Source organism: Dipodomys merriami, unplaced genomic scaffold (genome assembly GCF_024711535.1).
Source record: "Dipodomys merriami isolate MVZ:Mamm:240054 unplaced genomic scaffold, mDipMer1.0.p SCAF_2, whole genome shotgun sequence".
In the NCBI taxonomy this organism is placed as follows: domain Eukaryota; kingdom Metazoa; phylum Chordata; class Mammalia; order Rodentia; family Heteromyidae; genus Dipodomys; species Dipodomys merriami.
Window position 1 is genome coordinate 39,149,444 of NW_027203381.1, and position 27,783 is coordinate 39,177,226.

The window sequence follows — 27,783 nt, forward strand, 5'->3', positions numbered from 1 at the left end:
ATTAATTATATGGATATTTGTTCAAAATGTCCAAAATAAGCAACTTTATAAAGATGGAAAGATTAGTGGTTACTAAGAACTTAAAAGGTCAGGAGATAGGATCGTATCTCAAGAATACAGAATTTCTTTTTGAGCAGATAGGTTTTTACATATTGAAATATGCTAAAATCCATTAAGTTGTATGTATTGTATAGTTTGTGAATTACGCTTTTTTTTTTTTTTTTGGCCAATCCTGGGGCTGGAACTCAGGGCCTGGGCACTGCCCCTGAGCTGCTTTTGTTCAAGGCTAGCACTCTACCACTTGAGCCATAATGCCACTTACATTTCTTTTTTGTGTGTGTGTGCCAGTCCTTGGACTTGAACTAAGTGCCTGGACACTGACTCTAAGATTTTTTGTTCAAGACTAACATTCTACCATTTGAGCCACAGCTCCATTTCTGGCTTAAATTGGACATAAGAGTATTATGGACTTTCTTGTGTGGACTGGCTTCAAATAACCTTCCTCAGGTCCCAGCCTCCTGAGTAGCTAGGATTACAGGCATGAACCACTAGTACCCTGTTTGTGAATTATATTTCAATTATGTTTTTAAATGCAAAAATAAATCTACAAGCATAGTTTAAAAAAAAAAAACTTGAATCCAAAGACAAATAGAGAAAAAGATACAAATTACCTCAAAAGAATGACAACTGGCAATTTTTTTTTTTACCAGAATCTAGTAATAAAATAACATTCAGATTTCTGAGAAAGATAATTCATTCTAGCTAACTTCTTTTTCAAAATGAATATGTAATCATCTCCTTTCATGGGACTTAGTGGGAAAAGATCCTGGGAACTTTGTAGCAAACAGGGATGTGTGAATGAAAATGAACGGTATAGAACCCACTCTAAGTGCTTCCTTGTGTAGAGAACATGATCAATATTGTCTTTTTGTAATACGCTGTCCTTACGTGTATTGCAGCAAAACCAAAAAGGAGAATAGCATTGGCTTCGTTCACACATAACCTCTGCCTCAAAGCTAGTTTCCCCTGCAAATTCTGCAGTTCTCTAGCTGTGTAGTTCCTGCTGCAGTTTCATTATCTCAAAAGGTCCTAGGGTTCTCTTTCCCAAGTCTTAATACTCTCCTTTGTACTGAGAGTCTTCTTGAAACTGTTTTGAGAACTCAGTGTCTTGTCATAATCCTTTCCCTTTCCTGTTGTGTTTTGTTTTGGGTTACGTGGAACCTGGTGTGGCTTAGAATCAGGCACAGTCTGGTAAGCTAATTTAAGGGAGGTTCCCTGCCTGTAGAGTTTACTGCTCCACATTCCATTCTGCTGGCTGGCCATGTTTGCAGTGCATATCAAGTCTTGCATTTATATTTCAGAGGCTTTTTGTAAGATCTTGCTGGGAAATTAAAGTAACATCAGGTCTCCATCTTTTTCCCTTTCAAATCATCTTCTAGCAATGTACAATGCCTGCCGGGATGTGGAGGCCCCCTCCAGTAATGACAAGGCCCTGGGACTCCTGTGTGGAAAGGATGCTAGTGCCTGTAATGCCACCAACTGGATTGAGTATATGTTCAGTAAGGACAATGGACAGACACCATTTACTATCACTCCCATTTTTTCAGGTAAGGACGACAACTCCCAAATGTGACATATTTATGATGTTTTAAAGCTAGGGAATCATACTCTTCAAATGGAAGATAAGCAAATTCAGATACCTACTTCCTAGAGTTTCTCCTATAAGAAAGGTAGCAACTACCAGATGCCAGGGGCTCATGACTGTAATTCTAGTTACCCAGGAGGCTAAGATCTGAGAATCTTCATCCAGCCCAAACAGAAAAAAAAAATAATCCCATATTCTTATCTCCAATTAACCAGCAAAAAGTCTGACATAGAAGTAGAGCTTACATGATAGAGTACTAGCCTGGAACAAAAAAGCCAAACAAAAATGTGAGGGCCTGAGTGCCAGCACAAAAAAATAAAAGTAGGACTGGGAGGGTGGTTTAGTGATAGAATGCTTGCCTAGTATGCATGAAGGCCTGGGTTTGATTCCTCAGTTACAACATAAACAGAAAAGGCCAGAAGTGGTGCTGGCTCAAGTGGTAGAGGGTTAGCCTTGAATAAAAGAAGCTCAGGGACAGTTCCCAGGCCCTGAGTTTAAGCCCCAGGACTGGCAAATAAATAAATAATAAAAATAAAGGCCACCAGGTTGTTTACCCTGCCTTGGTTGAGTTAGGTGGTTTGGGAGTTGGAATGCAAGAAAAAGAAGTGACTTTAGAGATTGATAATTCAGAGACTAACCTGTGAATGTGCTTGCTTGCTTATTTTAAGAAGCACCCAGAGAGCTAGTATAGTATTAGCCTATAGCATTTACCCTAGCTGCTCAGAATGGAATAAGACATGATGGAAAAATCAGCTTGGTATGTGGTGTAGTTGGCGGTCAGTGACAGTACCCTGTGCAGAATTATTGACGTCTCTTCAATTTTTACAAAGAAAGCAACAACACACAACTTGGTTAAAAAATGAAACAAAAATCTCTAGTTCTTATTCTTGCAGTTGTGTTGTATTTGAATGTGCTTATTGTTGGGTTTAAATATCACTTACTGCTAAAGTTCTAATGCTTTTTTCTTGAGATCACCATTCAATGCAATTCCTTCGTTTAGATCTTCCCATCCATGGTATGGAGCCCATGAGAAATGCAACCAAAGGCTGCAACGAGTCAGTAGATGAGATCACGGGGCCCTGCAGCTGCCAGGACTGCTCCATTGTTTGTGGCCCCAAGCCCCAGCCCCCACCCCCTCCTGTTCCCTGGAGGATCTTTGGCTTGGATGCCATGTATGTCATTATGTGGATCACCTACATGGCATTTTTGTTTGTGTTTTTTGGAGCATTTTTTGCAGTGTGGTGCTATAGGTAAGTGACTTTTTTTTTCCTTCATCAAAGGCAATAAAAAAATTAAGTGGCACTTTTACTTTGTACTTGCCAAATCTTAATCAGAACAGGAAATAAAAATCCATGGGATAACATTCCATAGATTATGTAGATCCTGTTGCTAGTAAAGAGTCAATCAAGTTCATCTAGACATTTGGAATTAGGGTTTTTGTTTTTGTACCAATCGTAGGGCTTGAACTCAGGGCCTGGAGCACTGTCCCTGAGCTTTTTTTGCTTAAGGCTTGCACTCTACCACTTGAGCCATAGCTCTGCTTTAGGGCTTTTTACTAGTTTATTGGATATAAGAATCTCATGGCCTTTCCTGTACAGGCTGGCTCCAAACTGTGATCCTCAAATCTCAGCTTCCTGAGTAGCTAGGATTATAGGTGTGAGCCACTGGCATCCAACTGGAGTTAGTTTTATTAATTTATTAAGAATTTTGTAAAATCCAAAGCATCATGCATTAATCTATTCTTTAGAAATCTACAGTTACATGACCCAAATATTATTAACTACAGTATTATAGTCCTCTTCAGTAATGCATCTTTATTTAGGATAGTACATTTCATTAACTTTTTCTTTTTAAATAATTTGAAACTTACCAACCTGTTACACTAGTATTTTTTTTTTTTTTTTTGTCGGTCGTGGGGCTTGAACTCTGGGCCTGTGCGCTGTCCCTCAGCTCTTCAGCTCAAGGCGAGCGCTCTACCACTTGAGCTACAGCGCCACTTCCAGTTTTCTGATGGTTTATTGGAGATAGGAGTCTCACAGTCTCTCCTGCCCGGGCTGGCTTTGAACCGCGATCCTCAGATCTCAGCCTCCTGAGTAGCTAGGATTACAGACGTGAGCCACCAGCGCCCGGCCACTAGTATTTTTATATATCTCCTTTTTCTAGTTTCCTTAGTATTACAACTTACAGAACTCATAATGATCAGAACCATGAAAATATCACTGATAAAATATTAGCTGAACTGCAGACTATATCCATTGATGTTCTTCATGTTCATTGTTTGGTTTTAGGACTTCCTGGTACATTCACTTTTTGTATTTTGTTAGTCTCCTCCAGTTCCTCTGTCTTGCCTTTTTTATAGTCTTGGCATTCTTGGTGAATGCTGTTTAGTTATTCTGTACCATGTCTTCAAGTTGAGCTTTAGCCAATGTTTTCTCATGGTTAGATTGACAAGAACATCACAAATATGATGATAATGTCTTTCTCAAAATATTGTAGCAGGGATTCACGATATCTGGATGTCTCAATACCAGTGATGTTAACATATGGTATAGGTGATGTCCACTGTGAAGTTACTATTCTTTCCCCTTATAATTGAAATTTTCTGAGATGGGATACTTGAATACTATGATACTTTATTTCTTCTGAAACTGTCACCCACTCTTCACTGGTAGTTTGGTCTTTTTTTTTTTTTTTTTTGGGTCCGGTCGTGGGACCTGAACTCCGGGCCTGGGCGCTGTCCCTCAGCTCTTCAGCTCAAGGCTAGCTCTCTACCACTTGAGTCACAGTGCCACTTCCGGCTTTTTTCTTTTTGCTTATGTGGGGCTGAGGAATCAAACCCAGGGCCTCGAGCATGCAAGGCAACTGCTCTACCACTGAGCCACCTTCCCAGCCCCGGTAGTTTGGTCTTATACAGCCATTATTTCTATGATGTTCGCCTAATGGTGATTGAGGTTTCTTTTACTCATCTACATTTACTAACTGGGCTTCTTCCTGCACTTGCTCAATTATTTACATTATAAGCTTTTATTGGTTCTATGGCTTGTATCCAGTATTATCTATTTTGTTGCTTTCTGGTTTGGACATTTTTCTTGGCTCCAGACCTGGCTGTTCTTCAAAGAACTCTTGTTCTTTTGGTTGGAGAATGGTTACAAACCAAGATCTGGGCTCTAGGTGTGCTTGTTACTACTGTGGAGACAAGGTGAAATTGTTTATTAAATGTCTTCCTATATTGTCAAATTATTTGCATGCATGAAAGTCAAACAATGAAACTTGGAAAAAACATTCTCTTCTTAACTTTTCTCCTGAGACTACTGGGCCTAGAGATCCTGGGAACTTAGGGGAAAGAAGATGGGGAGAACTGGGGAGGAGGAAGACAGTTTGAAGAAGCAAGCTGTTAAAAATAACAGCCTCTTTGTGATGATGTCCACTAATACTACTTTACATACGTTTATTTTTCAGAAAACGTTACTTTGTGTCTGAGTACACACCCATTGACAGCAATATAGCCTTTTCTGTGAACGGCAGTGACAAAGGTAGGCCCATTGGTACTGAAGTTAAAGGGTTGGTTCTTTGACCTAAAAACAGATGTTGGCCTGAGAGTCTTCATTTCCTCCAGAAACATTGTACCTGGTTCTGTGAGACAGTGTACTAGTACCAAGGACACAGCTGTGCCTTTGTGACATTGTTTTCTTCAGAGCATTGCTTTTCAGAACCAAGTGTTAATAATAGCAGTGAACTAATTATGGATGGGAGTAAGAGCCACAAAGGCACTGAGGGCAAGATTAAAGGGAACTGTGGTCAAGAGAAGTCAGAAAACTTCACTTTCCAGAGGCTGATGTACAGGCTTTGTTCCTCCATAAAATGGATTAGCATTCATCATGGGCAGCCAAGGAAAGTGGATTTCTGAGCAGATCAATGGCAGAGGGATCATGAACATGGGCAGTTGAGGTTGGGGGAGGAAGTTGGGTCTGGTTTGACACACACAACTGGGAGCCAATGTTCTCCCTGTTCCAACTTGGAGGAATAGTGCGGCTCTTAACCTCCATCTTCCTTTCCTCTTCCTCTCTTTCAGGGGATACTTCCTGCTGTGACCCACTTGGTGCAGCATTTGAGGGCTGTTTGAAGCGTCTGTTCACACAATGGGGGGCTTTCTGCGTCCGAAACCCTGGCTGCATCATTTTCTTCTCGCTGGTCTTCATCGCCGCATGTTCTTCAGGCTTGGTGTTTGTCCAAGTCACCACCAATCCTGTGGAACTCTGGTCATCCCCCAATAGCCAAGCCCGCCTAGAGAAAGAGTACTTTGACACACACTTTGGGCCTTTCTTCCGGACGGAGCAGCTAATTATCCAGGCCCCCCACACCAGTGTACATATTTATGAGCCGTACCCCTCAGGAGCCAATGTACCCTTTGGACCTCCACTTGATCTCGAGATTTTGCATCAGGTAATCTGCTGCTTACAAACATATGTCCATCCAGGAGAACTTCAGGCATGCTGGTTTTTCCATGTTGACCAGTTCTATCTGGTTCAGCTTTTGAACTTTAAAGTAGTGATGTTACTTGAAAATCTTTAAACAGAAAGCAAAGGCATTTTAATTTACATTGCAAGAACATAATGATGGGCATTGAACTTAATGGAAATCTTGCTATTGCTCATTTTTAGATTGACTGCATACAGAAGGTCTTTTTTCTGGAAATTGAGATGAGCAGAAGAAGACTTGAGCAGACTTTCTGTTACAAAAGAATGTACACATATATATGGAATTTACCTTAGGAATTTAGGGGCTGTTTTCTTTGGTAACTGAAAATAGTATGACAAAGTCCAAAGGATTAAGGTTGTTTTTTTTTCCTTTTTGAGAACAAAATTAGTACCTTTATTACCCGAAGTGTCTAGGCTAGGAATTGTAGCTTAGTATGACATGAAGGTCAACATGGCTGTAATGACATCTCCCACCCACTTTTTCTTCTCAATGTGACTAATGCTCCTCCGTTGATGAGAGGAGGTGGATGTTTCCTCCCGTTGTTTGCTAATTTTTGAGGTGTTTGGGATGGATCCCAGGACCTTGTACATGCTTTACAAGCTCTCTACTACTGAGCTATATTCCTTTGAATTTTGGAAGACCTGGGACTCTGATGGATATGAGGTTAGATGACTTCTGACACCAGTTTATAGAAGACACTAATGCAGTTTTATGGCTCTCTTGGGATTCTTTCTCTCTAAACCTAGAATCCAATGCTGTGAAGGAGCCAAGAAGTCCACAGAGAGATCTGAATCATGAAGGACCTAGCCCCTGCTCCCAGCCTGGATGGACAACCAGTTGTCATACAGGGAAAATAGGAAGTTTTTTATTAGGGCTGGGGACAGGAGATGCTAGAGCATTGCTGACGAGTGTTCTAGAAATAAGCTTATAGAGGTTCCTGTCATTGGTGGAAGGTACATTTGGAATGAGAACTATCACTTCTTTAGTGCTTACCATGGCCCAGGCATACTTGCTGTGGAGAAAAGAACTTGTGAATAAATTACATTTACTACCCTTCCCTCCCTACCACAATACTTGGGATTGAACCCTTAGCCTTGGTATAGGCTAGGCAAATGCTCCTTAAGCCACACACTCTGGTCCTTTTATTGTTATTTTTTGTGCTGTTACTGGGGCTTGAACTCAGGGCCTAATCACTGTTTCATAACTTTTTCTACTCCAATCTAGCACTCTACCACTTGAACCACTTCTGGGTGGTTAATTAGAGATGAGAATGTTACAGGCTTTCCTACTTGGACTGCTTCAAACTGCAATCCTCAGATTTCAGCCTTCTGAGTAGCTAGGATTACAGACATGAGCTACCAGTGTCTGGCCACTGTGCCTTTTTTATGTTGTTGTTGTTGAGACAGTATTTTACTACATTTGTCCAGGCTGGCCTCTGACTCATAATCCTGTTTCCCTGCCTCCTCCTTCTGAGTAACTGGGCTTAATGAAAACTCCATGTGCAACTCTGTGGTTATTTTTAAGATAAGATCTCTTGAACTTTCCGCACAGGTTGGACACGAATCACAATCCTTCCATCACAGTTTCCCCAGTAGCTAGGATTACAAATATGAGCCACCACACTCAGTCCCTCAGTCCATTCTTTTTTTTTTGGTCGTGGGCTTGAACTCTGGGCCTGGACACTGTTCCTGAGCTCTTGAGCTCAAGGCAAGTGCTCTACCACTTGAGCCACAGTGCCATTTCTCCATTCTTCTTCTTTTTTTTTTAATGAACTGAATACTTTTTCTTGTAAATGTTCTTATTTACAGAAAGTGCAAAGTATTGAAAAGCATCAAAATAGTCACACAACTTTAGTGAAAATTCTTTCTCCACCTAATGACCATTGCTTTTTCCCAGCTTGTTGCAAAAGCTGAACAGCAGTCATTTACGTCTAGGAGCATGGTCTCTATTAGGAAGTATGGGCATGGGCACAGTGAGGAGCAAGGCAGTAGAGGGTATGTCTTTGGCAAGGAGGAATAATCATGCATCTGAAATACGAGACATTTTGCTCCACTCTTCCCTTTGAGACCTCATTGGTGGCAGCTGGTGAGAGAGATGGTTGCGTGTCCTTTGTTGAGGTCCATCTCGGTCAGGTCCCCTCCCCATCTCTGGACACATCCAGGGTCTTCATCTTACTTTGCTGTAAGAATGGGTCTTTAGCACCACCAAATGTATTTCCATGGTGTGCCTTCTTCCTCACGCTTCTTGGGAAGAATTTTCCTGAAGTACTTTTCTTACCACTTAGGACAACACTGGTTTGTAAAGATCTTAAAAAATGTGGTGTTTCTGGGTTTATTTTTTTTTTAATCTTCTTTCAGGTTCTTGACTTACAAACAGACATTGAAAACATTGTTGCGTTTTATAACAATGAGACTGTGACACTTCAGGACATCTGTGTGGCCCCACTGTCACCTTATAACAAGAATTGCACCATTATGAGTGTGCTAAATTACTTCCAGAATAGCCATTTGATGCTGGACCACAAAATACAGGATGACTTCTATACATACGCTGATTTCCACACACACTTTTTGTACTGTGTCCGGTAAGTCACTCATGAAGATGGAATCCTGTAGTGCTTTTTTTTTTAATCTTTCAAATATAACTTTGTATCTTGATATCTAATTGTTTTTAAGCATGTAACCTCCATTTAGAGAGTGGGGAGGGTTGGCATGCAGCTCCAACTTAGGAGGCCATGTGTCATTTGGGCTGGTGACTAATTGAGGTTCGTCACCCACCTTGGCTCACCTGTGAGGGAATTTGGGGTAGTAGAAAGAATGGCAATGCCAAGTAGGCCTGGTGTCCCTGAGTGGTATAGTCCTAAGAAACAGGTGTTTAGCAAGATAAATAACCGCAGTGGATATTTCTCTTTACTGTGGAAGCAGAGAAATTACTTCTCTCCTTGAGCATCCTTCTACATTGACCACATCTCCAAGGCCAAGTTTTGTCATTGAAATGAGACTCTTAAGACAATTGGGCTTTGTTTGCTCTACTTTAGGGGTATCACCTCTGAAAACATGAGTTGTACTCATTGAACAATAAGTGTAGTATCCTCATAGGCCCCAAACCAGCATTCTCAACATGGCAGGTGGTACGAGGGAGTGGTGGTGATGAGAAAAAAGCATTTTGCAATGATGTGCAATTGGTTTGTGGTCTCATGTGCATCTCTATGATCTCAGGCCCTTCTGCTCCCACCTTTTCATACCTTCCAGCCTTCCCTGCTTTCCTACCTGTCCATCCTACATGAACATCAGACTTGACCTGCCCAGAACCAAGCAGAGATACACTATTTCCCATCATTTAATAGCACAGACACCTACCTACCAGTTACTCAAATGTGAGGCTCTGTTGCTGATTTCCCCCCCCCTTATTCCCAATGTCCTCAAGTGACTGTTGTGGGCTTCAACTTCAGGATGTCCGTGACATTGAGTCACTCAGCTGTAGGAAGGATATTCTGTTCCAGATGCAGGTCACCTGCCTCCATGGCTGAGTTGATCCTGCAGCCATGAAGGGCAGGTTCTGGCTGGTGACTGGCATGACATTTTGATTCTCCCCACGTCCCTCCCCCTCTCCCCCGCCTGCCTCTCTTTCTGGGGCCAATACATAGGCCTCCTAACTATACTCCTGCTTCCTGTTTCTCTCCCATTTGAAGACCTTCTTGCAATTCACCAAGCCAACTTTGTAAAACAGCTCATGGCATCCCTTTCCCAGAACCCTAATTGCTCCCCAGTGTCTCTAGGCTAAAAACCTAAGCTACTTACTATAGATAGAATCTTTGCTTTTACCCTCATCTATTCTTTTTTTTTTTCTTTTTCTTTTTTTTTTAATTGTTATTATAAAGGTGTAATATACAGAAGGGTTCCAGATACATAAGTGAGGTAATGAGTACATTTCTTTTTGGACAGTTTCACCCCTTCCTTCACCTCCTCTTTGCCCTTTCCAGCCCTACTATCCTAGGAGACCCTATTTGTGGCCACCTTACGCTCTAAGATAGGGCTTACCATTTCCTGAACCACTCTCCTCTTGCTTTTTCCTGTCACACACATGTTCCCTCTCCCCACAATTATAACTATGTAGGTTTGATCCTATGATCTTGCTCTCTTTCCTACTCCCCTGCTGAATTTTCACCCTTAAGAAACTGAGTTCTCCATATAGGTCTCTTCCTTTGGGAGGCGTTGTGCCTTTTGTGTCTTTTGTCTCTTCTTTATATACCACTAATGGTGCCAGACTGTATCTGCTATCTCTTGTCCAATGTCTGAGCCCCCAGAGGTGAGTGACAAACATATTAACTGAGGAAGCCCAAGGCCCTCTAAATGCTGTGGTCTAAATGTTTAGACCTCTATGGTATCTTAAAGCGTGTTCTAATTTTGAGGTGTTTTCTCATCTTTTGGCAGAGCTCCTGCCTCTCTGAATGACACAAGTATGCTCCATGACCCTTGCCTGGGTACATTTGGAGGACCAGTGTTCCCATGGCTTGTACTGGGAGGCTATGATGGTAAGTGAGGGATCTCCTGTTTCTCCTAGGTAGTAAAAAGAGTCCTAGAGTCCTAGTTCTGTCATTAGCATTTCAGATAATTTCAAAGATTTCAGAGGTTCAGTGATCTTCATAAATCCTTCTCTTTTGAATTCCCAAAATACCTCCTTTGGTTTTGAGTTTTATTCTGGGTTTAAAAGAATGGGCCAGGCATGGTGGCATACAACTATAATATCAGTACATGGAAGTCAGAAGTAGAAGGATCTAAAGTTCAAGGCCAGCCAAGTGTAGATAGTGGAAAAGAATTAGAAAAGGAAGAGGTTGTACTAGGTTACATGTGAGAAGCTGTTCTAGGCAAAGGCCATTTCCCCAGTTTAATGAAGTTGTATATATTCCTGAGTGTTCAATTGTAAGGACACCTGTAGAATCTTGAGGAAGCAACATGTGAGATTGGGGAAATTTCAAAGTTGATAGGTCCCCCCCCCCCCAAACCAGCCAGGACAAATGGGGACACTTCTCTAGTGGAAAAAGCAACATGGTGCCAAATCAAATGGGGCATTGATTCATGCAACACTTTGGCATCTGAAGCCTAATTGTCAATTCAACTGTTTTTTCCCCAGGCAGTTAAGATACCAGCTAGGTTTTCTTCCCCTTGCTCCAAGGCAAGGGAAGGAAACCTCGTGATCCTTATTGAAATTTTACTCTGTCTCATGTAATAATACTGTCTCTAATGATATGAAGGGGTGGTGTTATCAACTGACTAGCCATAGGTAAAAATAAGTTTGAACTTCTCCTTCCCATCAAAATAAACTTCAGAAAGATCAAGCATTGCATGTAAAAAGTGAAGCTTAAAAAAGAAAAACTGGCAGAAAGTACAGAAGGGATTTTAAGATCTATTTTTAAATAGAGGAAGCATTTCTAAGCAAGACAGAAAACTCAGACAATCCACTAAAAGAAAAAGAAAAAAAACTAAGGAATTTGACTACCCTAAAATTAGAAATTCCTTTGTGAAGCAGAAACACATAGGTGTGTTGTTTAAGCAAGGAACTAGATAGAAATATTGGTGTTTATTATGGACATCATTCTCCATGGGGGGAACTAAAGGAACTCAATCCAAAAGAAAAGTGGTTGAAAGTCAACAAAAGAAGCAATATAATCTTTTATTTATTTTGGTGGTACTGTGGTTTGAACTCAGGGAATAGTGCTTGCTTGGCCAGCATTCTACTACTAAACCAAAACTTCAACCCTAATTCATTCTCCGATTCTCCTGAAATGTCTTTTATTTTTATAGAGGAAATTAATGTCTTGTTCACTCCTGTTGGGAAAATCATCTCATTTAATCTTTCTATACAAGAAATTAGCAAAGGCCTAACAGTTAATAAAACCCATGTTGATGAAAGCATGGAAGAGTCTATGTGGTTGGTGGAAATGTAAATTGATTACTGGAATGTAAAGTCCAGAAAAGAAATGATTTTTCTCTCTCCTGAATTTGTCCACAATACTTAAAATATCTCGTACAAAAGAGGTCTCAGTAAATATTTTCTTGAGCAAAAGGATTAAAAGTAGTACAGCCAAAAAAGTAGTACAGCCTCTTTGGAAAACTGTTTGGGAAAATGTATCAAAATCAGAAATGTAGCCAGGCACCAGTGGCTCACACCTGTAACCCTCACTACTCAGGAGGCTGAGATCTGAGGATCCAGTTTGGAAGCCAACCCAGGAAGGAAAATCCATGAGATTCTTATCACCAATTAATTAGCAAAAAAACGCTCTAAGTAGAGGCATGGCTTAAGTGGTAGATATGCCAACCTTGAGCAAAAAAAAAAAAAAAATCAAGAGTGCAAGGCTGACTCTGCAAAAGGAAAAGAATGTACATATCACCCGATGTGGAAGGAATAACTGTATTGTCAAAGCTCATAGAACTCATAAGCTTTATAGACCATATAGACTATTTGCCCCATGAAAGTTAGAATGTGTTTGTGACTTTAACTAAGCATCAGTATCCCACAATACTGTGAAATTTGTGAAATTATGTAATCACTTACAATAAAGAATTTGGAAAAAAAAAAAAAAAAGTACAAGGCCAGCCAGGCACTGGTGGCTCACGCCTGTAATCCTAGCTACTCAGGAGGCTGAGATCTAAGAATCACAGCCCAGGCAGGAAAGTCCGTGAGACTCTTGTCTCCAATAAGCTACCAGAAAACTGGAAATGGCACTGTGGCTCAAGCAGTAGAGTGCTCGCCTTGAGCTGAAGAGTGCAGGGACAGTGCCCAAGCCCAGAGTTCAAGCCCCACAACCGACCACAAAAAAAAAAAAAAAAAAAACAAAAAACGCAGTGATTATACTTTATGAGAGTCTGCAGATATGTTCTTTACACACAAAAAAATGTTTGATTGGGGGGGGGTGAGGGGAGGATGGGATGGGAAGGGGAAACAAAGGAGGAGGCTACAATGCTTGATAAAAAATGTACTCATTATCTTGCCCATGTAATTGTAACCCCTCTGTACAGTATTTTCACAATTAAAAAAATGCTATGAAAAAAATACCAAAAAAAAAAGTTTGATTGGGACTTGGTTAAACTATACTAGAAAATATTGTACTGAAGAAAAATAATCAAAAAGTCTTATCTACTAAAATGGAATAATCTCTAAGATAACAAAATATTCAGGGGAGGTTAGAGGTTACCATTTCATAAGCCAGATAATGAGTACATTTCTGTTTTGGACATATTGAAATGTTATCATCCCTTCCTTCACTTTCCCTCAGATTTCCCCTCCCATCCCTGCCCACAAGTTATATAGTCCATTTTCCACATAGTGTAGAATTAATAGCATGACTGTTTTTTTTATTCACCCTTCCTACCTTTCCACCTTTACTCCCCCCAAAAGAAAAAAAATACCAACAACAAAAAATCCACATTTTTCCCTCCATATCTAATTTTCTGCATGCCTGTACTTTGTTTTCTGACATCACATATTTCTGTTCTAGATCAAAACTACAACAATGCCACTGCACTTGTGATTACCTTCCCTGTCAACAATTACTATAATGACACAGAGAAGCTCCAGAAGGCCCAGGCCTGGGAAAAAGAGTGAGTATCGCATGGAGGTAAACAAACTGTCCTAGTGTTTGGGAAAATGGACATATTGCTGTGCGCATTTGAACTTTATCTTCTAAATAAACCAGTGTTAGATCTAAGTTACATAATTTTTTTCACTTGATATAGTGGTGCTAAGAAGTCTTCTTTTTAACAATACAAAGTTTAAACATACATTTTTTTTCACAAGAATGTATAACTATGCAAAATAACCCTTGCTTTGTATCAAGACAGCAAAATTGGGCACACCCCTGAATATACAGTAGTAAAAGATAAGTATGTGGTGTGTGGTCATTAGAGAAAGATGAATAAATAGTTCAAAGCCTATTAAGAGGCAAAATCAGCATATTTACCTAACTGTTCTGTATTTCTAACCTCTGGAGAATGAGAAACTTAGGTGAATGAGAATTTTTTTTCTATTTACCCTTCACTGTTTTGTGTGTCTGATAGTATTGGGGCTTTGAATTCAGGGCCTGGGCACCGTCCTGAGCTTTTTTGCTCAAGGCTAGCGCTCTACTACTGGAGCCACAGCTGCACCTCTGTCTTTTTGGTGGTTAATTGGAGGAAATAAGAGTTCATAAAAGGGGGTGGGGGTGGTGGTGGTGTGGGAGGAGTTGGGGGTGGAGAGGGGAAGGGATGGGAAGGGGAAACAAAGGAAGAGGCGACAATGCTTGATAAGAAATATACTCACTATCTTGCCCATGTATTGTAACCCCTCTGTATGGTATTTTCACAATTAAAAAAAAAAAGAGTTAATAAAAGACTGAGATCTAAGGATATTGGTTCAAAGACAGCCCAGGCAGAAAAGTCCCCATGAAACTCTTATCTCCAATTAACCACTCAAAAATCAGAAGTGGGTGGCCCAAAGTGGTAGAACACTAACCTTGAGCAAAAGCACACAGGGACAGTGCCCAGGCCCTGAGTTCAAACTTCATGACCAGGGAGGTGAAGGGTAAACAAAGGAGGAGGCTGCAATGCTTGGTAAGAAATGTATGCATTATCCTGCCCATGTAATTGTAGCCCCTCTGTACAGTATGTTCTCAAATAAAATAAAATAATATTTAAAAAAAAAAAAACTTCATGACCAAACTTTTTTAAAACGTTCATAATTTTTCCTCCCCAGGTTGACTTTAAACTGATCCTCAGATCTTAGTCCTCCTGAATAGCTAGGATTACAGGTGTGAGCCACCAGCACCCAGCTACCCCTTATTATTTGTTAAAAAGTTCCATTGAGATAATAGCTCATAAACCATGCAATACACTCACTGAAGTTCTACAACTCAGACTGGAGCTGAAGTTCAATCGTGGAGAATTTGTTTGGCATGCATGAGCCCCTGGATTCCCATTCCCAGCACACACATAGAAAAAAGCTATACCTGATGAGTGTACAAGCTTCTTGGGTCCCATTCATGCTCGGCCACCACCACAGTCAGTTGTAGAATATTTTGATTATCTTAGAATGAATGACTGTTCTCTTTAGCTCTTACCTGCCTCCCTTTTACACACAGCCTTCGCCAATCACTAGTTTACTTCCTGTCTTCAGAACTTCTATGTGAATAGAATCATATTTGTGAACTTTTATTTCTGGCTTCTTCTGCTTAGCATAATGTTTCAATGTTCACCCATGCTGTGACAATGTGTCAGTACTTTATACCTTTTTATGACCATATAATATGACTATAGCAGTCCTATTGTCTACTCATCAGTGGATATACACTTGCTTTGCTTCTGGTTTTTTGCAGTTATACATAGTGCTGCTATAAATGTTTGTCATCAGTCTTTTCTATGGATGCAAGTTTTTATTTCTTTATATACCTAAGAGTACAATTAGTTGCTAGGTCATCTGGTAACTCTACCTTTAATTTGGAAGGATTGCTGGGCTCACATCTGACAGAACTTTTTATTGTGTTTTTCAGTTCTGGCCATCCTCCTGAGTACAAAGTGGTATTTCATTGTGTTTTTTTTATTTTCATTTCCCTGATGATTAAAGATTTTAAGCACATTTTTGTGTGCTTATTTTTGCCTTCCTTCAAGAAATGTCTGTTCATATCCTTTGCTCATCTTGAGGGTTATTTTTATTTTTTAGTTGAGCCATAAAATTATTTATATATTATAGATAGAAGTCTTATCAGGTAAATGATTTCCATTTTCTCCCATTCTGTGTGGCTTTGGTTTGTTTGCTTGATTTTTTTTTTTTTTTGTGGCATTCTATTTATTTGCATTTTTTGCTAGTACTGGGGTTTGAACTTAGAGCTTTGAGCTTACTCGGGTTGTTGGCTCAGTTTGCTTGCTCAACGGCAGCACTGCCACTTCAACCATACCTCTAACCTGTCTTTTTGCTGATTATTTTGGAGATGGAATTTGGACTTTTCTGCCTAAACTGGCTTTGAACTGCAGTCCTCTGGATCTCAGCCTCCTTAGTAGTTAGAATTACACACATGAGCACTAGTGCCCTGGCTTTTTGTGGTATTCTTGATGACCTCTGAAACACAGAACTTTTTTTTAGCATTATCTTATTACTGTTATTTTTTTCATTTTTATTGTTAAGATGTTGTACGGAGGAGTTACAGTTACATGAGTAAGGCAGTGAGTACATTACTTGTTGATCATTGTTACCCCTTCCCTTCCTTGTTGTTTTCCCATTATCACTTCCTCCCCCTGCTTCCACACTCCTATCCCCTTCGCCCCCCCCCTCACTGCCTGAAGTTATACAGTTTGTTTCCAATATACTGTCCAGTAGGTATCTTCATTGCAGTGGGTCATCTTGTGTCCTTGTTTCAGCATTTTGTTATTCCCCTACCTCTCTCCAGATTAGACATAGTATCTACAAGATGCAGGGTATCAAAATTAAGTACAGCGACAACAGGGGATATGCCATAGAGGAAAGAACATACAAAGGAAACAACAACAAATAAAATCACAAGGTTCATTTAAAACAGTAACAATACAGACAGACCTCTTATGTCCATATCTTGGGGTTCATTTCACTTAGCATCAATTTATATAGTCATTTGTACATGGTTTTTGAGCCTTTTAATTCATCTGATAAGATTGTCCTATATAGATACTAATTATTGCAAATAAGGGAAACCACGGCACCTAAATTTCTTTGGGACTGGGTAACTTCACTTAATATGATTTTTTTCCAAGTCTTTGCATTTCCTAACAAACTGGGTGGTGGTGTTCTTTCTGATGGAAGCATAGAATTCCATTGTATATATGTACCACATTTTTTTGATCCACTTACCTACTGAGGGGTATCTGGGTTGGTTCCATATCTTAGCTATGGTAAATAATGCTGCAATAAACATAGTTGTGCTGGTAGCTTTAGTATGGCCTTGTTTGTGATCCTTTGGGTAAATGCCCAGAAGTGGGATTGCTAGGTCATAAGGGAGCTCTATGTGTAGTTTTTTGTTTGTTTGTTTTGTTTTTTGTTGGTCATGGGGCCTGAACTCTGGGCCTGGGTGCTGTCCCTCAGCTCTTCAGATCAAGGCTAGTGTTCTACCACTTGAGCCACAGTGCCACTTCTGGCTTTTTTCTGCTTATGTGGTGCTGAAGAATCAAACCCAGGGCCTCATGCATGCCCTATGTGGAGTCTTTTGAGGAACCTCCATACTGCTTTCCAGAGTGGCTGAACAAGTTTACATTCCCACCAACAATGCAGTAGGGTTCCCTTTTGGCCACATTCCCGCCAGCATCTGTTGTGATTAGATTTCTTGACTATAGCCATTCTAATTGGGGTGAGGTGGAATCTCAATGTTGTTTGATTTGCCAGAGACGTTGAGCATTTCTTCATGTGTCTATTGGCCATTCTTATTTCCTTTTCAGAGAAGTCTTTAAATCTTTAGCCCACTTATTAATGGCGTGGTTGTTTCTTTGAGAATTTACTTTTGGGTGACAATTTTTTTAGTTCTAAGTATATTTTAGATACAAGGCCCTTATCTGTTGTATAGCTAATGAAGCTCTTCTCCCAGTCTGTGGGCTTTCTATTGATCTTGCTAGCTATGTCCTTTGCCATGCAGAAGCTCTGGAGTTTCATGCAATCCCATTTGTCAAACCTTTCTTTGATTTGTTGAGTTTCTGGGTTTCTATTAAGAAAATTTCAGGGCTGGGAAGGTGGCTCAGTGGTAGAGCGCTTGCCTTACATGCCAGAGGCCCTGGGTTCGATTCCTCAGCACCACATAAGCAAAAAGAAAAAAGCCGGAAGTGGCGCTGTGGCTCAAGTGGTAGAGCACTAGCCTTGAGCTGAAGAGCTGAGGGACAGTGCCCAGGCCCAGAGTTCAGGCTCCACGACTGGACCCCCCCCCAAAAAAAAAAAGAAAAAAGGAAAGAAAATTTCAGCCTGTACCAAAGAGCCCTAGAGTTTCTACTATTCCTTGCTGTAATATTTTCAGTGTGTCTGCTTTTACTTCGAGCTCTTTGATCCATTTGGAGTTGATTCTGGGTGATATATAAGGGTTTAATTTTAGTTTTCTAAAGTATTTTGAAAGTATTTTCCCATTGAGTGAATAGTCTTTTCATCAATATCAGAAGTTAACCAGGCTGGGTGCAGTGACTCACACCTATGATCCTACCTACTAGAGAGACTGTGATCAGTAGGATTGTTGTCATGGACAGCTTGTGCAGAAAAGCTTACAAAACCTGGGAATGGTAGTATATGCCTGTCATCCCAGAAAAACCTAAATAGAATGACTGTGGTTCAGGCTGGTTGGTGTGAGACACTATTGGAAAAATAACTAAATGGCTCAAGCGGTAGAGCTCCTGCCTAGTGAGCACAAGCCCCTGAGTTCAAACCCTAGTACTGTTGGGAGGAGGGATAGAAGAGAGGGAGAAAGGCGGACTGAGCAGGAGAGAGATGCACGTTTAAATTTTTATTTCATGAGTATACATGTCCTTTAAAATACACTTCACATAAGCCCAGCATAATAGTATATAACTGTAATCACAGCACTTGGGAAATGGAGGCAGGAAGATCACTTGAACTCAAGAGTTCAAGACCAGGCTAAACAACATAGCAAAATCCTGTCTTTGAAAAAAGTGTGTGTATACTTTGATATGTTAGTTTTTAAAAAAGGTATGAAGTAATTTTAAAATATTTTCCTTTTTGATGATTTCTTAGCATACACGTGTATAAGAGAGGTGAGTCTATTGTAACATCTAAAGATACCTTCAAAGATAGAGACTTGAGCACTGGGCATTTAGCTCAGGCATAGGGCACTTAACCTTGCTTGGGTAAGGCCCTGGCTTTGATCCCTAGCACTACCAATAAATATTAATATTAATATTAATAATAATAATATAATGCAGTCAGCCTGACTGTAACAGTGTGAGAGTTTCTTTTGCGCTCCAGTGTAGAAAGCCCTCATATAGGACAAAGGTGAACCTCCGTGTCATAAAGGTGGGAAGAAGTCTATACTTACCTGTCATGTAGTTTTAACTAAAAATACACATTTTTGCTTGCTCTTTAGACTTATTAACTTTGTGAAAAACTACTCGAATCCAAATCTCACCATTTCTTTTACTACTGAACGAAGTATTGAAGATGAACTGAATCGTGAAAGTAACAGTGATGTCTTCACTATTGCAATTAGCTATGCTATCATGTTTTTGTACATCTCTCTTGCCTTGGGGCACATCAAAAGCTGTAGCAGGCTCCTGGTAAGTGTGTGTGTGTGTGTGTGTGTGTGTGTGTGTGTGTGTGTGTAATTGATAATGAAAGGAGTGTGCAATCCCAACTATTTAGAAGACAAAAAAATCAGGATTATGGTTTGAAGCCAGCTCAAAACAGCCAGACCCTATCTTAACAAACAAGCTGGGAGTAGTAATACCCAACTGTATTCCCACCTACATGGGAGGTATAAGAAGGAGAATCCTAGTCCAAGGCCAGAGTAGGCAAAAAGTATGAAACCCTATCTGAAAAATAAATAAAGCAAAAATAAATAGCCAGGCACTATTGGCTCATGCCTGTAATCCTAGCTACTCAGGAGGCTGAGATCTGAGGACTATGCTTCAGAGCCAGCCTGGGCAGGATAGTCCATGAAATTCTTATCTCCAGTTAGCCACCAGAAAACCAGAAGTGGCACTGTGGCTCAAGTGGTAGAGCAACTGCCTAGAGCTGAAGAACTCAAGGACAGCACCCAGGCCCAGAGTTCAAGCCCCATGACCAACAATTAAAACAAAGCAAAAAAAAGCAAGAAGGGTATGGCTCAAGTCTAGTACTGTCAAAAAGAAAGAGCCGAGCACTGGGGGCTCACGCCTGTAATCCTAGCTACTCAGGAGGCTGAGATCTGAGGATCATGATTCAAAACCAGTCTGGGCAGGAAAGTCTATTAGATTTATCTCCTGTTAACCATCAGAAAACTGGAAGTGGTGCTGTGGCTCAAAGTGGTAGAGCGCTAGCCTTGAGCAAAAACAGCTCATGGATAGCACCCAGGCCCCAAGTTCAAGCCCCATGACCAACAAAAAAAAAAAGAAGGATGGCAATGAACAGTGAGTGTGACATCATCTTTTGCCTCTACTTATTAATTCCTTATGTCAAAACTGTCTTAGAATTATTGTTCCTTTTGATGCAAACTGTTAATTGTATGAAACATTTCTGTTTTCTAAATCGTGTTCTTCAATTCCAATGTTTTGGTTCATCTTATACCTAAGGTATGTTTCACTTAATGTAGGGTTTTTGTTTTTTTTTTCTGGTAAGTTGTTGATCACTTAAGAATGTGAGCACATGAAATATTTTCTTAAGGAAGACATAGACTTCAAAACTTTTTTTCTTGGCTGGGAATGTGGCTTAGTAGTAAAGCGCTTGCCTAACATACATGAAACCTTGGGTTCGATTCCTCAGTATCACATAAGCAGAAAAAGCCAGAAGTGGCTCAAGTGGTAGAGCACTAACCTTGAGCACAGGGAGGCTCAGGGACAGTGCCCAGGCCCTGAGTTCAAGCTCCAGGACCAGCAAAAAAAAAAAAAAAAAAAAAAAAAAAAATCTCAAACTGAGCATAAAACTTTAAACTCCAGGTTGGTTGCTATAGATGCAGAGTAATCATGAGGGCGTATTAATAACAAACGCAGCCGAAAGTCCTCTGATGGTTCCTGTCCTTGTCTGTCAGGTGGACTCTAAGATCTCCCTAGGCATCGCAGGGATCCTGATTGTGCTGAGCTCAGTGGCCTGCTCATTGGGCATCTTCAGCTACATTGGGATCCCGCTGACCCTCATTGTAATTGAAGTCATCCCGTTTCTGGTGTTAGCAGTGGGAGTGGACAACATCTTCATTCTTGTGCAGACTTACCAGGTACGTGTCACTTGCTGGAGCTCGGCTCTGTCCGGAAACTGGGCTCTATCACTGGCTGGTCGTTTCTGCCTCTGTGAGGGCAGTGTAGATCCTTTCTGTCCTTTCCCAGCACTTGAGTCTGTTTTCTTCTGCACATTTTGGTGATGGAATATATAGAAAGCGAGAATTTGGCTTTAAGTAGTATCTTCTCACATGCGTGCAATAGGAGGTCAACATATTTGGATGAGAATGTTATTAAAATGATTCTCGGTGTATTATGTAGGTGTGGCTCACTCCTGTAATCCTAGCACTCAGGAAGCTGAGGTCTGAGGATTGTGGCTTGAAGCGAGCCCAGGCAGGAATATCTATGAGAAAAAGGCATAAGATCAACACATGTAGATGTGATGTGGCCGAGGTAGAAAGTGTCCTGATCTTGGAACTGGAAGTTTGACTCTAGTGGTAGCATGTAACTATAAGTGAAAAAATCTAAGCACAAGGCCAAATTCAAGCCCCAGTACTCACACCACTGAGAAGTGTCTCAATGTTGCTAAGACAAGAGTGATCTAGTGGTCCAGCTGCTGGCAGTCTGTGCACCATATTGTCTGATGACATGATTCAGTCTTGCTCACTTTTCCCACCTGGTGGCTGAGCCATTAGTTCAAAAGTACTCTGAATCAATTAACCTGAGAACTTTAGACTCATCCATAAAAGTTTATATGGTTTGGGATAGTGCTAATTATCTACAAATCATTTTTAGTTAGTACAAGGTAGCAAAGAGGTGACATCATTGCTGACTGAGCAATTCTAATGCTGTGTATTTGATTTTTTTTTCTTTAAGAGAGACGAACGTCTTCAAGGGGAAACCTTGGATCAGCAACTGGGCAGGGTCCTGGGAGAAGTGGCTCCTACTATGTTCCTATCTTCCTTTTGCGAGACATCGGCATTCTTCCTTGGTAATTATGCTTTAAATTGTACCAGTCCTATGGTTTGCTGAGCCTGGGGAAAAGGCACTGATTGGGCTTCTGAATATACTCCTCTGTGTTTCTTCCTTTTGGAAACTATTCCTTTGAAAAAATGTCACTGAGTGGACCACAAGAAAAATTGGTGGCAGTGGCATGAGTGTGATTTTACAAGTGTCTCCTTTGTCAGTATTAGTTTAGGACAGTGCTGAGGTTACAGCTCAGAGCGTGACCAGGTTGTCTTCAACATGACACAAAGTAGCAGGCAGAAGCTGGTGCCTTTGTTTTCAGACAGGCTTCCTCTGCCTTGCACAGTCTTGGAATAGCCTCATTAGTGAGCTGATATTCTTGCACCTTACCTCAATACAAGGAGTCAGAATGAATGGGAACAAAATTTCAAGAAGACATTACCAAGGTTACAAGTTCGAGGGCCGGCTTGCCACATCTCTTAAAGGCACTTGGCACCTCTGCAAAGGAGACTGAATTAGAATCCCACCAGCCAGAGAAGACACATGCCACAGCTGCAGAGCCTGCAGGCTACCACATCACCTTATGCCAGCCACTGGAGGATTGTTCAGGTGCTGGTCTTTCAACACAGCTGGTGGTCTTTCAACACAGATGCACCAGCACCGTGTGGCCCTTCAATTCCACAAAGCAGTGTGCTTGCAAAAGCTGGGCCTTATTGTTCCTTTTGATAGACACAGGCAGTGAAACAAAAATTCTTTATGTTGTCTTATGAGAAAATCAGTGCAAGAGCAGCAGTAATAGCCGAGGCTGTGCCTCAAGGTTGGTGTGCCCTTGGCAAACCAACTGGGACGGGGTGCCTGGCAGTGATGAAGGACCAGCCCAGGGTTGCAGAGTCTTGATTCTTCTTCCCAAAGCTGTGAATTTAGGTATCTTTTGTAAATGCTATTTCACTGATAAGTACCAGCTACCTATTAGAAAATACTTTTCGTCCAAAAATGGATCAGTATGGTGTGGGACAGGCAGGATGCATGTGATCTGCTAGTTTGCAGTTTCTGAGTGCAGTCCTGCACATTTGATTTGGAACACCTTGCTTTGATTGTACATTACCTCCAACAATAACTAAATTGAGAGATGTATCTTATTAATAAATCAGCAGATGGAAAGTACGGTCCCTCTAAAAGTGGAGCATATTAGGTACTATAAAAAATGGCCTAGGGCTGGGAATGTAGCTTAGGGGTAGAGTGATAGCCTAACATGTATGAAGCCCTGAGTTCCGTTCCTCAGTATTACATAAACAGAAAAAGCCGGAAGTGGCACTGTGGTTCAAGTGGTAGAGTGCTAGCCTTGAACACAGAGAGACTCAGGGACAGAACCCAGGCCCTGAGTTCAAGCCCCAGGACTGGCAAAAAATCAAAAAGGCCTATATTTATGATCAAGTCTTTGGGGGTAGAAGGGGTGTGCTGGCATGGGCATTGACACTGATCTTAGGGCTTAAACTCAGGGCCTGAACACTGTCCCAGAGTTGCTTTGTTCAAGGCTAGCACCTTACCACTCAAGCCATAGCTCTACTTTCAGCTTTTTGGTAGTTCATTGAAGACAGCCTCAGCTGACTTCCCTGGTTTTAGATCACAGTCCTCAGGTCTCAGCCTTCTAAGTAGGTAGGATTATAGGTGTGAGCCACCAGCACCCAGCTGTGATGATTAAATCTGAAATCTATACAAATTTACCAGAGACCTTGTTAAATTCAGTAGAATGAGAGTTGAATTCCCCTGTGTTGGTTAAGTAGGATGGGCTAGGGCCTAGAAAGCTACTACCCAAGTATTCTAGTTCTGATTTCATTTTCCAAAAAAGGCTTAGCTCATAGGATCTTCTCTTCTCCCTATTCTGAAGTGACAGTCATGCTGATGTGGCACTCCTCCTGCCTTGAGCCTGTGCAGGCTGGAGCCTCCTTGAATCTATGTGTTCACTTGAAGATAGGACTCACGTGACTACAGAGTCCTCAACTCTGCAAGTGGCATAACACAGCTTTCTCTCCCTGTAGGCGCACTGTCCACAATGCCAGCTGTTCATACTTTCTCTCTGTTTGCGGGAATGGCAATCTTTATTGACTTCCTTCTTCAGATAACCTGTTTTGTGAGCCTCTTGGGGTTAGACATTAAGCGGCAAGAGGTGAGTTATTATGAGGATCCTAAGCTACTTACTTTGAGCATACAGTCTAGATTAAGAAACCCAGAGGATTATTCTGTGACCTATTTTCCTCTTCGTCCCCTCAGAAGAACCAGCTGGACATCCTCTGCTGTGTCAGAGGCGCTGCGGATGGACGAAGCGTCCAGGCCTCAGACAGCTTCCTGTTTCGTTTCTTCAAAAACTCCTATTCTCCATTTCTGCTGAAGGACTGGATGCGTCCCATTGTGGTATGAGCTTTCCTGTGGTTTCTCTCTCTTCTCCCCAAAACGTGTCACATGTCTTTGGTGAAACCACATAGCTGAGATGGAAGCGTCTGACCGCGTTAGTATGTATGCACAAATGCAAAAGCAAGTCTGCACAAAGCCTTTCCCAAGCGAGATTTTATGTCATTATAAGCAATAGCTTTTGAGTTTTTATTTGACCAGTGCCAAAACCTTATTTTGAAACAATTATAAATTCACTGACTGTTGCAAAAAAAAGAACAGATGGGTCCCAGCTGTCCTTCACCTGGTTCCCTGAAATGGTCCATCTTACATATTCAGTACTACAGTATCAGACCATATTCGGGGGAGGCGGAGGGGTGGGGGGATTGCTTGGGATTGAACCCAGGGCCTTTCACATGCTAAGAATGTGTTTAGCACTAAGCTTAACCTCAAACCAGGAATTTGACATTGGCACAATGTACCTGTGTGGTTCTTTGATTTTTTTTTTTTTTTTTTTTTTTGATCCGGTCGCTGAACTCTGGGCCTGGGCGCTGTCCCTCAGCTCTTCAGCTCAAGGCTAGCGCTCTACCACTTAAGCCACAGTGCCACTTCCGGTTTTTTTTTTTTTTTTTTTGCTTATGTGGTACTGAGGAATGGAACCCAGGGCCTCAGGCATGCAAGGCAAGCGCTCTACCACTGAGCCACCTTCCCAGCCCCTGATTTTTTTTTTTTTTATCACCTATCTGGGTTCCTTTGCTTTCACTGCATGCAAGATGCACACCTGTCCCATGACCACTCAGGTCTCCTGTAGCACCTGCACCCCTAGTCCCCAGCACCACACAGAAGCATTTCATAGTTTATATACATGTAGCCAACAGAGAGCATTTTTCATTTCTCTACTAAAAGAATATCATTTCTAAGCTGAGAGAGAGTAAGTGACTCATTTAATACCACCACCCTAAACTTCCTGTTGGCATAGCATGTCATTTAAACTTGCTTTTTCATTTCAGAAAAATCTGATTTGAGGATGAGAGGTATAACTCAGTGGTAGAGTATTTGCCTAGTATTTTCAAGGCCCTAGGTTCAATCTCCAGCAAAGGAGCATGGTGGGAGTCCTTTTTTATGTGTGTATGTAAGATTATATTTCTGGTTGGTTTGGGTGGTATTGGAGTTTGACTACCACTTGAGCGATACCTTGTTTTAAACTGTTTTTAAACTCATTATTATTCTAAGCAATCACTGTCTTTCTCCCCCCCCTCCCCTTACAGATAGCTGTGTTTGTGGGTGTTCTGTCATTCAGTATTGCGGTCCTGAATAAGGTCGAAATTGGATTGGATCAGTCTCTTTCAATGCCAAATGTAAGAGGCGTTCTTTTTTATTCTGTGTAGCATGTGTGTGGGTGCTAGTGCCCATTTCTAAACACAAACAGGTTCAAGGAAATGGCAGCAACTACAAAGCTTTGCGGTGTGGGTTGCTCTGGCCTTACGAACTCTCATACTGCCCTTCGGAGCATAGCTGTAGAATGTGTTTGTCTGGGTTCCGAGACTACCTTACAGTGGTGCTGCTCTGATTGGGGTAGCAGGAGGAGCATCTTGGGACTGAAGGAAAAACATTCACAAATCTTGGCTTCCTGGTAACCTCTTTATTCTTAGCAATCACCACCTTGCTTAGTACCATTAGAACATTCATACTTGTATCTCTCCTTATTGGTCTTTCAGGACTCCTACGTCACGGATTATTTCAGATCCCTCAAGCAGTACCTGCACTCGGGTCCACCTGTGTACTTTGTCTTAGAAGAGGGTCATGATTACACTTCCCAGGAGGGGCAGAACATGGTGTGCGGAGGCATGGGCTGTGACAACGACTCCCTGGTGCAGCAGATATTTAACGCGGCGCAGCTGGACAACTAGTCAGTACCTGGCCACCTGGTCCTCTTGTACTTGACTGAAGCAGCTGGAAGGGGCTCTTGGCTCTAATTAATTTGGGCCTGAAGTTTCTTACTGAAAACAGATTTTGTTTTTAAAAGTTGGTTTTAGTAAAAAGCATGTTAACTTGAGCTTTAGCTGAGCAAACCCTTTCAAAGACTTCCTTTACCACTTAGTACTTTGAAAGTTTACGTTCTTGTTTTTAATGATTGCTAGTAGTTTTTATTTTGACTGATAGAAGTATAAAGTACAGAAAAGGGAAAAGTACAGAAACTAAAGACTTCCTCCCTTTGGGGCCAGTTAGTAATTTTCTCTCTCCTTTTCTCTAGCACCCGGATTGGCTTTGCTCCTTCATCCTGGATTGATGATTATTTTGACTGGGTGAAGCCACAGTCTTCCTGCTGTAGAGTCTACAATAGCACTGACCAATTCTGCAATGCTTCTGGTACTTTCTCCTCCTCTTCCAGGCTTTCCTTTCCTTTTTTTTTTCTTTTTTAGGTTTTAATTTCATTTACCAGTCTTTCTCATGTTGCCTGTTTATATACCAATGCTGACTCTCATTTCCTTTGTCATTATCCCTTTCCTCAGTCATTCACTGTTTTGCTAATAGTGAGGTTTTACCTTGGGTCTTAGATTTGCCAGGCAGATGCTCTACCACTAAGCCATGCCCTCAGTCCAAGATGAAACTAATTATTAAATCTACTGAAGTACAAAAGTCACATATGGCTAAAGCTTCTGGACTAAGGAAAAGATTCAGGAAATACTTTTTCCTTCATTCTTTTAAACGTTTTGTTTTGTTTTAAATCTAGAGGCCTGTTCTTCTAACAGTTTGCTCCCAACTTTGTTTCTGCCAGTGGTTAACCCTGAATGCATCCGCTGCCGGCCTCTGACTCCAGAGGGCAAACAGAGGCCGCAGGGTGGAGACTTCATGAAATTCCTGCCCATGTTCCTTTCTGACAACCCTAACCCCAAGTGTGGCAAAGGGTAAGTGCCATTGATCTGTGCTGGATAAGCATCTACTTCAGCCAAAGAATTGGATTGAGAGTTGACAGGAAAGGGACTCTTTGCTGCCGTTTCAATCCTGTGAAATAAGAGGAAAATTCCTCTTAGTTTTCAGCAGATTTCACCCTGACCTGGGCACTGGTTTCTTATGCTGCTCTCTCCTCCTCCCAGGATATTGAATGGGACACATTCCTGTGCATTTTATGTGAGGAGTGGAGACAAAGAGGATAGATGTGCTGGAATTCCAAAGTATTAAAAAAAAAAAAAGCCAATCTGTCTCATTGTGCCAGTGGATATAAAGAGCCACATCTTTGCTTTGCTAATGTCATCACAGGTTAAGGATTAAGACTGTTAACCCTAGCATGCTCCCTGCCAGCCTGGCCATATGTGAGGGTACACACTTTCATTCCACTATCCTGCCAGCTGGCCAGTTGTCCCAGACATCTGGCCCAGAAATAGTAAAGATGGCTTGAAGCCTAGAGGTTGATTTGGGAGCTTTTATTGCTAGATGGTCATACAATGTATATTCAGTAAACTTGGT

At 41.3% G+C, this 27,783-nt stretch overlaps 1 protein-coding gene across 1 annotated transcript in view; it reads left to right on the forward strand.

Moving 5' to 3' along the window:
* Positions 1–27,783, forward strand: part of Npc1 (NPC intracellular cholesterol transporter 1) — a 58,045-nt gene that overhangs the window by 24,720 nt on the left and 5,542 nt on the right. Inside the window, exons 5-20 of the mRNA XM_070029438.1 lie at positions 1,440–1,607; positions 2,646–2,895; positions 5,105–5,178; positions 5,718–6,088; positions 8,482–8,708; positions 10,558–10,658; positions 13,623–13,725; positions 19,200–19,389; positions 20,838–21,020; positions 21,838–21,952; positions 23,967–24,094; positions 24,199–24,339; positions 25,584–25,673; positions 26,034–26,224; positions 26,570–26,685; positions 27,095–27,224. Of these exons, the coding sequence (XP_069885539.1) occupies positions 1,440–1,607; positions 2,646–2,895; positions 5,105–5,178; positions 5,718–6,088; positions 8,482–8,708; positions 10,558–10,658; positions 13,623–13,725; positions 19,200–19,389; positions 20,838–21,020; positions 21,838–21,952; positions 23,967–24,094; positions 24,199–24,339; positions 25,584–25,673; positions 26,034–26,224; positions 26,570–26,685; positions 27,095–27,224 (2,578 nt within the window). The remainder of the gene's footprint in view (positions 1–1,439; positions 1,608–2,645; positions 2,896–5,104; positions 5,179–5,717; positions 6,089–8,481; positions 8,709–10,557; positions 10,659–13,622; positions 13,726–19,199; positions 19,390–20,837; positions 21,021–21,837; positions 21,953–23,966; positions 24,095–24,198; positions 24,340–25,583; positions 25,674–26,033; positions 26,225–26,569; positions 26,686–27,094; positions 27,225–27,783) is intronic.